The 15,511-nt window shown below is 55.2% G+C and overlaps 1 protein-coding gene across 1 annotated transcript; it reads right to left on the bottom strand.

Annotated features, from left to right (window-relative positions):
- CSDC2 (cold shock domain containing C2) lies at positions 1-2,313 on the bottom strand (the record flags this gene model as incomplete). Its single annotated transcript, XM_079715286.1, has 3 exons — positions 1-163; positions 752-874; positions 2,138-2,313. 3 exons carry the CDS (start codon positions 2,311-2,313, stop codon positions 1-3), a joined length of 462 nt encoding a protein of 153 aa, XP_079571412.1.
- Positions 2,314-15,511: the final 13,198 nt, after the last annotated feature.

Below are 15,511 nucleotides of genomic sequence, written 5' to 3'. Positions count from 1 at the left end.
CTAGGAGCCCACGACCTGGCCGGACCACGTCTCGTGGGGAGTGTGTGGAGCCAGCTGGGTGAGCACCACCTCCACGGCTTGGAACTTCTGGTTCTTGGGCGGGATAGGGCACATCTTGTAGGTCACCTCGTCGCCTTCCACTGGCACGTACTCCCCCTCGATGCTGGTGGCGGGGAGGGGGTGTCAGCCCAGGAGCAGGCCCCCTCCCTGGATGCCCCCTGTGGTCTGGCCTGAGGGCAGCCTAGCCCTGGGCCTAGTTAGGCCAGGGAGCCTGAGCCAGCCTCCCTTCTCAGAGCCTCAGTTCTCTAATCTGTAAAATGGGAATCATAAACAGCCCCTCGCTATGCTACAAAGTGAGATGCAAAAGGGCTCAGGGAGGTTCCCAAGGCTTAGGGCTCAGTGACTCCACAGGTCACGCCTGGCATTAGGGCTGGGGGCCAGGCCTAGACCACCTCCCACCTCCTAGCTTCCTTCCAGGCTGAAGGACCCAGCCCTCTCGGCCCCCATGATGCGGGAACAGGATCCCAGGACTCAGGCAGTGGTTCCCAGGGCTTCTGGGGTCTGAGTGCCCCCTCTCCATCTGGCCCCAGCCCTCCTCCACCCGTGCCCCTGGAGGCCCTATGAGAGGAGAAAGGTGCCAGGAACACAGACTTCAGCCAGTGAGGGGAGAGGCCTAGGGAGCATTCTGGAGGCACTGCTAGGATACTGCAGCAGGGGCCCAGCCAACAACGGGGAAGGGGGAGGGACTCACTCAGACACATGCACGAAGATGTCCTCTGACCCGTTCTCCGGGGTGATGAAGCCGTGGCCCTGTGAGCGTGAGAACTGCTTACAGACACCCTTGAACACGGGGCCAGCCGAGGCACGGGCTGTCCTGAAGATAGGGTAGGGGTATTGGAACTGTGGGCTGGGGACCCCCTCCCTGGACCCCCACAGCTCTCCAGAGGCCCATCTGCGGGGCCTGCCTCAGTGCTGTGAAGAACCCTCCCCAGGCCAGAAACCACCCATAGAGACTAGTTCAGTCCTCTCATCATCCCATTGGACAATAAGGAGACTGAGGCCCAGAGAGGGAAACTGGCTCTCCCAGGGTGCACAGCAAGTGGGTCTCTTGACTCCCAGCCAGTGCCCCTCTCTCTGTACAAGACCCTCCCCTCCTGCGCTTACATGGATTCCTGTTGTAAGATTTCGAAGTGAAGAATGTACAGCCTAGGCTTGAATAACTCCCAGAACGAGGAGCTCACTATCTCCTGAAGCAGCAGTATCCATCCTGTTCACTTATTTGTCATTCATCCATTCATTCATCATTAAGCATCTGCTCTGTGCCTGGTCTTGGGTTGGACATGGGACAATCAGCGCTTGCCATCAAAAACCCCTCCTTTGGGGCTTCCCTGGTGGCGCAGTGGTTGAGAGTCCGCCTGCCGATGCAGGGGATGCGGGTTCATGCCCCGGTCCTGGAGGATCCCACATGCCGTGGAGCAGCTGGGCCCGTGAGCCATGGCCACTGAGCCTGCGCGTCCGGAGCCTGTGCTCCGCAGCGGGAGAGGCCACAACAGTGAGAGGCCCACGTACCGCAAAAAAAAAAAACAAACCCCTCCTTTGACCAAACCAAGTCAGCCTCCCTGTAGCTCCCACAAAACCCTTCCCCAATTTGACTCCACCCCGTGACCTACCCCAGAAACCCAGGGCTGGTCTCTGTCCAGCCTGCCTGCCTCTCTCCAAAGGTCCACCCCATGCCTCTGCTTTTGCCCAGGCTGTTTCATCCACTGGGAGCACCCAGCTTCCTTCTTCACCTGATACATCTTCCAAACCCAGCTAGGACATCTTCCTTGATGCCCAACATTTGGTCCTCATGCCCAACCCGGCCAGGTGTAGTGAATGGTGGACAAATTCCCTCTGGATTGTAAGCACCTTGCAGGCTGAGACTTTGCCTTATTCATCACTGGATCCCCTGGTCGGGAGCTCAATACAACTTTGTGGAATGAATGAATGCTAGCAGTTACTGGAAGGTCCTTACACAGCTCCCCTGTCCTCGGGTGAGGACAAGGGGGGATGGAGGAGGATGGGAGCTGGGCAGCCCCGACTGGAGCCCTGTCCTGGGGAAGGACCACCAGAGCCTGGGTGAGGGGCAGGTACTCACGCTGAATACGTCCTGGTCCGTTTGGTGGGCAGGGGACTGGGCAGGTCCCGAGATGAGACACAGCCTCGCTCCCAGACCCTGCTGCCCTCCCGGTGGAATGGGAAGGTGGGCCAGACAGGGGACTTGGGGGAGTGGAGCGGGGGCACGACCGGGGCTGGCGTGGGCTCCGAAGTCATGGTGGAGCCAGTGGGAGAGCCTGGTGGGCTCCCAGGCACAGGGGCCGGTGAAGGGCTTGGGCGTCCTTGCGGGCAGGGCCCGGCCTGGCCCTGCTCGGCGGCCTCACCAGCCACAGGCTCCGTCTGGAAGGGGGAGAGAGAGGTATAGGTGAGTGTGGTCCAGGGTAGGCAGCTTCTGGACACAAGTCTGGAGGGCTGGGCCTGCCTGCTACTCCTGACAGAGTGAGTTCAGGCCACTCACAGCCCCTGCCTGACTCAGTGTCCTCCCCAGAAAGACAAAATGGTCATACAACCTTGCTGTGGGCTGAACTGTGTTCCCCTAAAATTCACATGTTGAAATCCTAACCCCTCCAATGTGATAGTATTTGGAGATGGGGCATTTGGGAGGTAACTAGGTTTAGATGAGGTCAGGAGGGTGGGGCCCCCATGATGGGATTAGTGTCCTTAGAAGGACAGACACGCCCCCCACCCAGAGCTTGCCTCCTTTCTCCCTGCCTTGTGAGGACACAGCCAGAAGGGGGCGGTCTACAAGTTAGGACAAGAGCTCTCCCCAGACAGAGCCAGACCATGCTGGCACACTGATCTCGGACTTCGAGTCTCCAGAGCTGTAAGAAGTAAATGTCTTGTTTAAGCCCCCAGTCTGGGGTATTTTGTTAATGGTGATCCAAGCTGACTGGGACTAACCAAAAGTCCTTCCAGCTTGAAGTTCAATTCTTTAACTTGGGGCCCTAAGAGGTGGGATGGGTAAAGTGGCCAATGATCCGGGACACAGTGTGGCACAAATGCTAGCAGTTTCAAATCCACAGACCTGGGTCTGAATCTCAGCTTTGTCACCTGTAACTTGGTGACCTCAAGCAAGCCACTCAATAGTTCCAACATGGCAGGTGGGAATGTGGGCAAATGTGGACCCAAAAGGTCTGGGTTTGAATCCTGGCTCCTCTACCTACCAGCTGTGCAGCCTCGGTCAACACTCATAACCTTTGACTTGGTTTCCTGCTCTGTAAACTGGGGATAATGTTGGTTCTTACTTCACAGAGAGGTTGCTGTGAGGGTTAAATGACTTTCTACATGCTTGGAACAGGACCAGGGCATGGTGAGCTCTTAGGAATGTTGGAGATTTTTCCTTAGCCCCAGGTTCCCCCTCTCTAAAATGAGGTTGAGAATACTTACCATGCAAGGCTGCTGAGGTTTTTGTTTTTTGGTCACACCACACAGCTTGTGGGATCTTAGTTCCCAGACCAGGGATTGCACCCAGGTCTACAGCAGTGAAAACCCGTGTCCTAATCACTGGACCACCAGGGGAATTACCCTGGTTGCTGAGGATTCAATGATTTAGTGTGTGTGACGGCATCTGGCATCTTGTAGGTACCCAATAAATTGCCATTATCAGTGCTAATCAATAGAAATTCCCCTGTCAACAGCTCGGTGCCTAGATGACCTTAAAAAAATTCATCCTATATTTTCCTCTGCAGAAGAAGAGAATGTAGTTCCCCCACCCATGCACTCACACACACCCCCTCCCCAGGGGTTGGAAAGTCTTGGGCTCCAAGAGACGCTAGCTGTTGATTGAGCCTGGGGCGGGCAGCCTGCCACAGTGGGGCCAGACAGGACGCCTGGACCAGGAGAGCTCCAGCTCCACTGCGTGTTAGCCGTGGACTTGGGTAGCACTTCCACTGGCCTCAGGTTCCTCATCTGTATAATGGAGCTGATAAGCCCTACCTCACAGGCTATGGTGAGGCTTGGCTAAGGCGGGGGGATACAAAGAAGTGCCCATTGTCCATGGTCATATAAGAGTGAGGGTGACGAGTTCTCCACCTCCTCACCCCCATTCCTTCACTCCCCCCCCCCACTTCACCCAAAGGCCTTGGGGCCAGAGGTGAATCCCTGAACTAAGTCTCTTTCTGGCCTCCATCTCCACCCTGCCCCGCCCCCAGGGAAGAGTTTAGGACTCCTTAGGACTCCAGAGCCCTGCATGGACTAGAAGAGCCAAGGAGTCACCCCATTCAATCCCCGTCATTGGAGCAGGTCTCCTGGCCACTGTTCAAGATCACATGGCAAGTGGGACTTTTCTGGGTCAAGGTGATGAGCTGGCTCTGCCATCCCTGGGGGCGGAGATGCAGCCTCCCTCCTCCCCAGCAAGCCCCCAACACATCCCTTCCAGCCAAAAGAACTGCCAGGGGTGGGATGAGAATTGCCCCTCACAGCCCCTCATGCTGACGTGCAGTTTTTCTCTCTGAGCCCACTTGAGGAGGCAGGGATGGGCCAGGTTTAGCATTTTTATCCCTATTTTATTTATTTATTTATTTATTTATTTATTGGCTGTGCTGCCCCGCGGCTTGTGGGATCTTAGTTCCCCAACCAGGGATCGAACCCGGGCCCTCGGCAGTGAAAGCGTGGAGTCCTAACCACTGGACTGCCAGGGAATTCCCATGTCCCCATTTTAGAGAGAAGAAAACTGAAGCAGTCACAGAAAAACTTGCACATGAATGTCCATGGCAGCATTATTCATAAAAGCCCCAGAGTGGGAACCACCCAAGGGTCCAACAACAGATAAATGGATAAACAAAATGTGGTTAACCATAAAGTAGAGTATTATTCAGCCATAAGAAGAAATGAAGTAGTGATACAGCTGAACCTTGAAACCGTGAACCTTGAAATCATGATGCTAAGTGGAAGAAGCCAGTCACAAAAGACCATGTATTACATGATTCCATGCATGTGAAACGTCCAGAATAGGCAGACCCATAGAGACAGGAAGTAGATTAGTGGTTCCAGGTTTTGGGGAGGGGGAAGGAGAATGAGTAGTGACTACTAATGGGTACAGGGTTTCTTTTGGGGGTGATGAAAATGTCCTAAAATTGACTACAGTGATGTTGCACAACTCTGTAAATATATTAAAAGCCGTTGACTTGTCCATCTTAAGCGGATGAATTACATGGTGTGGGAATGATATCTAATAAAGCTGTTACCAAAAAGGAAGGCAGGCAACAAAGCTACCCAAGATGACACAGCCAGGAAAGCAGGAGATGACGGGCCCTGCATCACAGCCCTGGGTGCCTGCTTCCCTAACTGGGTGAGGGTGGCCGGTGGCAGGGAGAGAAGCTCAGCCTCCCTTTCTCCAGGAAGCAGGGTGGCGCGGCCTGCCCACTGCACAGTTTTCCCAGGCCTGGTATTGTGCTTGGCGGTGACAGCCTGTGCTGGGAGGTCATGGCGGGTGGAGGGGAGGGAAGGAGGTGGGAGAGGGGCAGAGGCAGCCCACAGTGGTCACCAGGGAGATGCAGCTGAGCTGGGCCCTGCTCTGACCAGCCAGGCCTTCGGACCCAAGACTGAGTGAGCGTGGCTCCCAGGTCTCATGCAAAGCAGGCAGTGGGGAAGGGGAAAGAGGCACTGATTTTCCAGGGTTAGGGTTGGGGGCAGCCCCCCTCCTTCCCTTCCCCCAAATGGGCCAGGCAGCAGAGGGGGAGGAGAAGGGGACGGAATAACAAGCAGCAATAGACATTCATCCCCTCTAGCTCCCAGTCCACAACCCCACCTACCTAGAGGGGCTCCCAGGGAGAAGGCGGGGAGTTGACCTTCGGGCAGGAGTTGGGGCTGGAGGGGCAGACGAAGTAGCCCCCACAAGTGCCAAGAGCACTGCTCTGCAATCTCCCCTCTCTCCTTCCTCTTCTGGAAAATGGGGATTACAAGAATCCCTCCTCCAAGAGCTTCAGTGAGGATGATATGGGATGGAATGGGGGAAGCACTGGGTAGGTGCTGGGTGAGGGGTTGCTCCTTCTGGACCGGGTGGCTAAGTTGGGCATGGAGGGGAGAGGGAGTGGGCAGAAGGAGAGACCCGCCAGCCAAAGCCGCCCCTTATGCTCGTCTTCCCTGTTTCCCCAAGGACTCACCCACACACTAGGTCCCTGCGCTGCCCCTCATAGCTTCTCCTTTCATTTAGTTCCTGCAATAGTCCTTTAAGGCTGGTGCTATTATGACCCCATTTTGCAGATGAGGAAACTGAGGCTCAGAGAGGCTGTCACTCACTCAAGGCCACACAGCAATTAATGTCTGAGCCAGGACTTGAACCAGGGGAATCTGACTCTGGAGCCTTGAAGTGGGAAGTCAGGAGTCCTGGGTTCAGCCCCTGCATTGCTACTGACTTGCTGTGTGACCTTGGACAGAGTCTTTCCCTCTCTGGTCCCTGCCAGAGCCCTGGACTTGAAAGAACTGCACAGTGCAGGGCAGCCTGGGAGACCAGGGAGAATGGAACAAGGGGGTGCAGAGCAAGCCTCCAGTTCAGACCTTTTCTCCAGAATATTGCCACAGAAGGGGGCAAGTGAAGACAGGGCTTTTATTGTCTGAATGCTATACACAGTCTTTACAAAAAGTCTTTACAGGACTTCCCTGGTGGTGCAGTGGTTAAGAATCAGCCTGCCAACGCAGGGGACATGAGTTCGAGCCCTGGTCTGGGAAGATCCCACATGCCGCGGAGCAGCTAAGCCTGTGGACTACAACTACTGAGCCTGCGCTCTAGAGCCCGCGAGCCACAACTACTGAGACTGCGTGCTGCAACTACTAAAGCCCATGCGCCTAGAGCCTGTGCTCTGCAACAAGAGAAGCCACCGCAATGAGAAGCCTGCGCACAGCAACGAAGACCCAACAGATCCCAAAATAAATAAATAAAATAAATTTTTTTTAAAAAGTCTTTACAGAAATTATTTTCCATTTTTAAATTTCCCAGTTGCCCTCAAAGGTTGAAATTACAATTGTTTCCATTTTACAAATGAGGAAGCTGAAGCTCAGAGAGGTTAAGTGACTTGCCCAAAGTCACACAGCAGGTAAGTGACAGAGGCCAGATTTGTCTGAAAGCAAATGGTGCTTTTCTTGCGAGGATAAATTCTGTTCCTGGTTCAGCCAAGACAAGGCTGAACTTTTCCCAAAAGAACTTTCCCTGAGAAAGGGGAAATAAACTCTGAGAGCAGAGAAATAGATGTGTCTGTAGAACATGTGTTTCAACTCAAACAGAGCTAAACCCTAGCTCCTGAGGAATTCGCTGTGCCCATCTTGGGGCATCTCTGGCCTGGAATAATGCCCTTCAGAACTAGCAGTTGGAGGGCAAGAGGACAGCTCAGGACCCAGAGGGCCCAGGACTGAATCCTGGCTCTACAGTGTCCTAGCTGAGTGACGCTCCCTCTTTGAGCCTCAGTTTCCCCATCTGTCCAATAGGGCAAATCGTACCACCCTGTCCAGGTTATGAGAGGATCTGGGAGCTGTGTCAATGGTCCCCCTGTGAGTGTTCTGGTTCTGACCCTGCCAGCCAAGGTCCTCTTCATTTCCCTGCAAGAAGATCAAACCCCAGCAATTCCACAAACAAAAGGGCCAGGGGAGCTGAAAACAAAACATCAGGGCTGTTCGGAGATAACCCCAGACAAGGTCGTGATACAGCTTCACGGGGCTGTGAATGGTGACTCAGCCCTGACAGCAGGTGGCCATCAACCTGGTGTTGGGGCTCCTCCAATTATCAGCTCCCCCAAAAAGAACTGGGCAGGAGATGGCCCTCAGAGTCCTCTGTTGACCAAGCGAATCCCTCTCCTTCTGGGCCAATCAGGGAAAGCAAGCTGTCTCAACCACCCAGGGCTGTGTGACCTGGGGCAAGCACCTGCCCTTCTCTGGGCCTCAATTTTCTCCTCAGCTACATGAATCATCATTGGTCCAGATGACTCATGAGGGTCACTCCAACTCTCCTCTGAGGTTGCCAGAAACACATACGTCACTGAATATGATTGCCAGGCTCTGGGACAACAAATAGGAGAGGAGACAGCCCTGCCCATAGAGGGCCCCAGTCCACTGGGGGTAGCAGATAGACAAGTAGAACACAGGGTGGTTAGTCCTGATACGACAAGATCACAGCCACCGGGACTTCCCTGGGCGCGCAGTGGTTAAGAATCTGCCTGCCAATGCAGGGGACACGGATTTGATCCCTGGTCCGGGAAGATCCCACATGCCGCGGAGCAACTGAGCCCGTGCTCCTCAACTACTGAGCCTATGCTCCGGAGCCCACGAGCCACAGCTCCTGAGCCCACGAGCCACAGCTACTGAGCCCGCGTGCCGCAACTACTGAAGCCCATGCTCCTAGAGCCCGTGCTCCTTAACAAGAGAAGCCACTGCAATGAGAAGCCCGTGCACTGCAACAAAGAGTAGACCCTGCTCGCCGCAACTAGAGAAAGCCCGCGTGCAGCAACGAAGACCCAACGCAGCCAAAAATAAATAAATAATAAATTAATAAATTTATTTTTAAAAAAAGAAAACAAAACAAAATTCAAGTAGTGAGTTTAAGAAAGAAAAAGATCACAGCCACCATCGATTGACTATTAACCGTGTGCTGAGTGGTATGTCAAACCCTTTGCCCTGTTTCCTCATTTACTCCTCACAACACACCTACATGATAATTACTGTTATTAACCCTGTTCCTCAGAGGAGGAAACCGAGGCCCAGAGACGTGAAGAGTCCTGCTGGGGTCACACAGCCGGTGGGGCAGCACTTCCGCACCCTGGAGATGTTTTGGGGGGCGGTGCAGAAAGGCCTCGGGTGGAGGGAGGCAGGGAGGGAGGCACGGCAGGTCCCTGAAAGCTCCTGCCTCCCCTGGAGAGGGAAGAGCAGGGCCTGGGGTTCTATTTCTGGCTTTGTGCTGACTCAGACCATGACCTTGGGTGAGTCACTTGTCAACGACAGCAAGCTTAAAAGCAACTCCCTCAATAAAAACATCCCAGCCCGAGCCCCCATTGTGGAGGAACAGAGAGCGGGAGGAATGGGTATGGTGGCTTAGAAAGGGGAAGGGCAGGGAACACAGGGTGATGGTGGAAGGGCTTTCTGAACTTTGAGGTCTTGTCTGTGATGGGCCGGAGAAGGGTGAGGAAACAGCCTCAGAACCACCAGAGAGAAGCTGGCACTTCCCCAGCCCATCCCCCTCTCCCAGCCTCCCAGACACTCCTTAACATACATCAGTGCCAAAGCTGCTCTAGCAGCTGGAGGTGACCTAATTAAACCTGGTTCTTTCCCTCTCCCACAGCGTGTGTGTGTGTGTGTGTGTGTGTGTGTGTGTGTGTGTGTGTGTGTGTGTGTGTGTGTGTGTGTGTGTGTGTGTGTGTGTGTGTGTGTGTGTGTGTGTGTGTGTGTGTGTGTGTGTGTGTGTGTGTGTGTGTGTGTGTGTATTGCGGGGAGGGGGGGTGGCGCTGCCCCGGCCAATACTTGAGCTTAATTGAGACCCTTTAACTCTCCTCCTTGTCATGTCCCCAAGCTGCCCTGGGGGGCTGCTATGATTAAGCCCTTTGGGCTTCCTTGGCATTAGTGGGGGTAGGGATGCCAGGATGGGCACCACGAGATCCATGCTCACATCCCAGCTCCGCTGGGCTGTGTGACCCTGGGCAAGTTGCTTTCCCATCCTGAGTCCCCCTAGAAAGACGTATGGACTGGTCAAAGTCACATTTAGACTGGCCGAGCTTGCATTCAAATCAACATAACCCCAAAGCCCATGAGCTTTCCAGTGTGCCATGCCACTCATCCTGGTGACCATCGTTTCGCTGGCTTTGGGGCAGGGGAAGAGCTCCCCGCTCCCATTGCTTTTTGCCTCCCATCTTAATGCTCTGCATGGACAAAGGTCTGAATTGCCCCAAGCCCTCTTCCCACCAGGCTCTGGGTCCTGGTTTTGCTGGTTGTTACCAGTGGATGTGACCAGCTTAGCTAAGCCCTGAGCTCCCTCTGCTGGCGCCACTCTCAGGGACTTGCCTCTAGACCAGCCTGCAGGTGTCCCCTCCCCACCAGCCAGCTGTGTGGGACCCCCCAGTCCCCCCTAGGGAGGCCCCCTCCATGGCCAGTGGACTTCTGTGAACATTGCCCATCCATCTCTCTCCAGGCCTGGCAGAAACCTCTGTGGCCAAGATTGTCCCCTGACCTCTCCCGGTCCCCTGTGAGCTGGTTCCTGCTTACACCTGTCTTTGTTTTTTTTTTTGGAGGGGTGTCAGACAGATCCAGAGGAGTGGGGCAGATACGGGGAAATAGATGTTTCTGGAAAAGACTTAAAAGAAATGGTGGGGGGCGGTGGGGTAGGAGGCTGGGAGGAGGAAATATCCAGAATTTGGAGGACCCAGAGGCCTCAGATAGAGTCAGTTTTGGGGAACTGGCTCCCCATCCCCCAGGGGGCTGGAGACAGCCCCTTCCCAGGGAGAGGTCTCCACTGGAGCACATCCAGGCGGGCATGATGCCAGGCTCTCAGAGAGGTTGCCCACCCTCCATCCGGGCGCACTTCCTCTTCCCCTCCCCCAGCCCCAGCGGATGCAGCAGTTCACACTCTGTATTTATTATTGTTCTCGCTCCGCGTCTCCCTCCCCTCTGCCTGGGAAGAGTCTGCGGGCTGGCAGATTGGCAGGAACCTGCTGTCTCCCTTCTGGGTGCCAGCATCACCCCTTATCTCCGCCTGGACTCCTTGTGCCAGGGTCAAGCCACTGAGGGACTTGGCACTAACCAAGCCTGCCCAAGTCCCTGAAACCCACGACAGGGGACCCAGCAGCCCCTGGCTTATCACCCCTGCCCTCCAGGGGCTGCGTCCTGGCAAGGGTGGAGGTTAGAGCCAGACCAGTGGGCAAGGGAGAGGAGTGGCCTTAGGAGAGGCAAGAGCTCCTGGTGGGGTTGGCTCTGAGGCAAAGGGGAAAATACTAACATGGAGCCACCTCTCCATCCAATTAACACCATTATCCCCCATCACATGGGGGAAGAAATAGAGTCAGGATGAGACAGCTGCTCCAGGTCCAGCTGTCTGCCTGCCCCAGACGGTCCCTCCCGACCCCCAGCCCCGGATTCCAAGGGGAAAGACTTATTTTTCTCCCTGCTGCACTCTCTTTTCAGTGTCTGGTAGGAGCACAGTGATTTCTCCAGTCATTTCTCTCCCCCTGGTTCCCAGACAGGAGGCTGTGGCTTGGCAGGTGTCTGCTGCTCTCTGCTTCTTGAGCCAGACACAAGTCCCAGACACACACACACACACACACACACACGCACACACACACACCCTCTCACAGGGAGCCACACAGCCTCAGCTTCCCCTGGGGGCCCAGGAGAGGGAGCGCAGGCGGCGAGATGGCCGGGTGGGCTCATGTGCTCAGCCGCCTGCCCCTCTTCCGTAAACTGAACGGGGCTGAACCAGCCCCAGGGGAGGTGCCCACCTTCCCAGCGCCCCCAAGTCACGCCTCCCTCCTTCGCCCCTGCCAGAGCCAGTTCCCAGTGTGCCCGCACGGTCTGGCCCCTTACCTCTCCCTGGCAGCTGAGGTCCTGGCACTGCCTCCTGCAGCCGGCTTGGCCTCTCTCGCGCGGTTGGAGCTGATGAGCCGGGGATGGTCTGAAAGATGTGCGTGTGTATGACTCCGTGTGTGTGTGTGTGCGTGCGTGCGTGCGTGCGTGCGTGCGTGTGAGAGAGAGAGAGAGAGAGAGAGAGAGAGAGAGAGAGAGAGAGAGAGAGAGAGAGAGAGAGAGAGAGAGAGAGAGAGAGAGAGAGCATGCAGCACCTCAGGCCCCTCACTCACTCACACACGCCTTCCTCCTGACGTCAGGAAGAGCGGGAGGGAGGGGCTGGGATGGGAATTTGTACTCCCTGCTTAAAGGGACACAGGGCCCCTTCTCCTCTGGCCCCGGCACCACCTCCTGAGTCAGACGCAGGCAGTGCGAGAGAGTTAGCTGCGTCTCTCAGGGCCCTAAAGCTTCTTTTTCTGGAAAGTGGCTTTTATTGCCAGGCCAGGGTATAATTTGCCCTGCCAGGTGGGAGCCGTTGCTGAGGAATGCAGAGGAGGAAGAGCTGGGGACAGCCTGCATTCCTGGCAGTGAGGGAGAAAGTGGAGTGGTGAGAGTGTGTGTGTGTGTGTGTGTGTGTGTGTGTGTGTGTGTGTGTGTGTGTGTGTGTGTGTGTGTGTGTGTGTGTGTGTGTGTGTGTGTGTGTGTGTGTGTGTGTGTGTGTGTGTGTGTGTGTGTGTGTGTGTGTGTGTGTGTGTGTGGTGGGCCGCGGGGTGGGGGGTGAGTCTGGGAGAATGGAGGCCACGGCAGGGTCCCAGGGACTCTCAGACCTCCCTCTCCCCTCTGCACCCTCTCGTGTCTCCTGCCCTCCACTGGTCTGTCCCTCACTTGGCTCTGAGATCCTCGTGAGTGAACCCACGTGGGTAGGTCGCAGGAACCCATCTCTTCCTCTGTCTGGCCCACAGCAGGCCCTTGAGCTATTTCTAGTGAATTGAACTGAAGAGGAGTGAACGTTTGCTTCACACACACACACACACACACACAAGCACCACAGCCTGGGAAGCTCTCCAGATGCCCTGGATGTGAGTCTCAGCCCCAGTGCTTCCAAGCTGGGTGACCTTGGGCAAGTCTGTTATGACTCTGGTCCTCCACACACTCTGTAAAGTAAGGAAGGAGGCCCTTTCTGAGGGTGCTGTCGGAGGCTCCAGTGCAGCCTGTGTAGAAGCCCCGGCCTGGCTGCAGGAGGCCCCTACACACTGGTTCCTCTTCCCTCTTCCCGTCCCTTCTCCTCAGACTCGGCTTGGAAAGAACAAAGTCTGTCCCTCACATATCTTTAGTACTGCTGACGCAGCATGGCATTTTCAAAAGAAACCTTATTAAAAAAAAAAGGAGTGGGGAGTTTTAAAGGAGACAATTAAGAAAGATATAAATACCTAATAAAAATAGCTAGTAAGAGGCATTGAGGGCACCCCACCTGTCAGGCAACCTGCTTTGCCCTCATTTAAAGCTCAGGACAGGGCTTCCCTGGTGGCGCAGATGGTTGGGAGTCTGCCTGCCGATGCAGGGGACACGGGTTCGTGCCCTGGTCCGGGAGGATCCCACATGCCGCGGAGCGGCTGGGCCTGTGAGCCATGGCCGCTGGGCCTGCGCATCCAGAGCCTGTGCTCCGCAACGGGAGAGGCCACAGCAGTGAGAGGCCCGCGTAACGCAAAAAAAAAAAAAAAAGCTCAGGACAATCCAGCAATATATTATCATCATCTGGATTTTGCTGGTGAGGAAGGAGTGGCTCGGGTAGGATGAGTGACTTGCCTGCATTCCTTATCTGGTCAGAGGGGTATTTGAACCAATGTGACCACTTATCCTTGCCCTTCCAGAACGTCCCAGAACAATCAGGTTTCTGATTCTGCAAGAGAGATGGTGACACACGTCAGCTGTTGTTACCTGAGGCCCGGAGTTCTGATTCTATTCCACCCAGTCTGAGGACCCTGCGCAGAGGACCCCATCCCCCCCTTTAACTCCTCCTCTTCCTCTCTGCCTCCATCTCTTCCAAAGATAATAATAGTTTCCAGAGTGCCCTCCCAGGCATCATCCCACCTGTTTCTTATAACAACTCTGTGAGGTTTACCTGGGTGAGGAAACAGGTTGGACAGATGGGCCTGGGCCCCAGGCTCTAGACCCATGATTTTCACACTCACCCACTTGTTTTTCCGGAGAAGGGCTGGGGCCAGGGTGGACACCTGTGATTTTCCCTGCCCACCATCCACTGTCCCTTCTGGGGGGAAGTGCCTCCCTGCTTTCACCTGGAGACTCCTCTCTCCCCTGTCTTGGTCCACAGGACCCCTGGCCCAGACCGGGCCAATCAGAACCAGAGTCAGGCCTTGGGCTGGAATGCCCGGCAGGCTCTTCTCCCGTGGCTCCTGAGTTGGTAGAGTTTCGGCCTTGGGCTGTTGGTGGCTGGGCTGTGGATTACGAGCCAGCAGAGGGGAGTGGCCAGGGAGGACCTCTCTGAGGTGCTGATGTTTAAGCTGAGCCCCAAGTGACAAGAAGTATCTGGTCTTGCCACGATCTAGAGAGAATTGTGGGAAATGGGGACGGTGTGTTAGAAGGCCCTCAGGTGGGAGTGAGCTTTGGCGTGACAGAGGACTGGGAAGGAGGCTGGTGTGGCTGGAAGGGGTGAGGGAAGGGGGAGGTAGGGTATGAGCCTGGAGGCTGGGAGGCAGGGCCTCAAAGGCCAGTTCTGAGGGGGCTGCGTCTTGGTGTGCTGCGGACAAGGCCAAGGCAAGGGCCAAGGGCCTGACCTGTCCCTTCACATCCAGCCTCCAGTCTCTGAGGCCCTCCCCGCCCTGCCAGCTGGCGAACATGTGCTGTGATTGCCAGGCAGCCAGGGAGTCGTGAATGAAGGAGGCTGGGCTGAGGTTTGAAGTAGTGTTATGATTATTCTCGACAAAGACGAGAGGGCACAGCTGTTCATTCAGGAAAAGAGCAGCCTGTGGCACCACCCACCTACCCACCAGCAGCTGAGTTACAAAGAAATCATCTGCTGAAAGCCAGGGGCTCCACCATGGAGGCTATTTCTGTGGAAACCAAGCATTCAGAAGCTCATCTCCTCGAAAGCCTCCCTCGCCTTGGAGAGACTGTAGAGGTGGGTCAAGGCAGAGCAGCCTTAGTCTTATTGATTCCAATCGAATTATAATCCCCATTTTGTTGTTGACTGTCAGCCCACAAGTGGGGGCCAGTTCTGGGCTTACGTGGCCTTGAATCCACATAACCCTTTAAGGTACATACACTCCTAAGGTGTTGGTGCCGCTTGACAGATGCTGAAACTTAGGCACAGAGAGGATAAGAAACTTACCCAGCACCACACAGCTGGTGATAGAGCTGGAATTAAAACACAGGAATTCTGGGCTTCCCTGGTGGCGCAGTGGTTGAGAGTCCGCCTACCGATGCAGACAGAGGACACGGGTTCGTGCCCTGGTCTGGGAAGATCCCACATGCCGTGGAGCGGCTGGGCCCGTGAGCTGTGGCCGCTGAGCCTGTGCGTCCGGAGCCTGTGCTCCACAACGGGAGAGACCACAACAGTGAAAGGCCCTCGTATTGCAAAAAGCAGGAATTCTGACTTCATTATATTCTTGTTCTTTCTGCTACACCACACTGCCTTTGCAATGTCTTCAGTTCCCTGGATGCCCTTCTCCTCCACTGTGAGACATCTCCAGCCTCTACTAACGATTTTACCCAGTAAAGCAGAGTGGTCCTTCCCTCCTCTCTGGCTATGCCCCAGTCATCTTCTCTAATTCAACTACTGCCCTTCTGCCAGAGAAGATCTTTTCCTGCAGTTCTGACCACATCATTTGTTCATTCATTCATACATTCGACAAATATTTACTGACTACTTACTATGTGTCAGATGGTCCAGGCTGGAAGACTGCAATGAACGAGACAGGTA

Source organism: Hyperoodon ampullatus (assembly GCF_949752795.1).
Source record: "Hyperoodon ampullatus genome assembly, chromosome: 11".
Taxonomy (NCBI): Eukaryota; Metazoa; Chordata; class Mammalia; order Artiodactyla; family Ziphiidae; genus Hyperoodon; species Hyperoodon ampullatus.
Note: the sequence above shows the minus strand (reverse complement) of the source record. Positions and strands in the feature narration are given on the sequence as shown.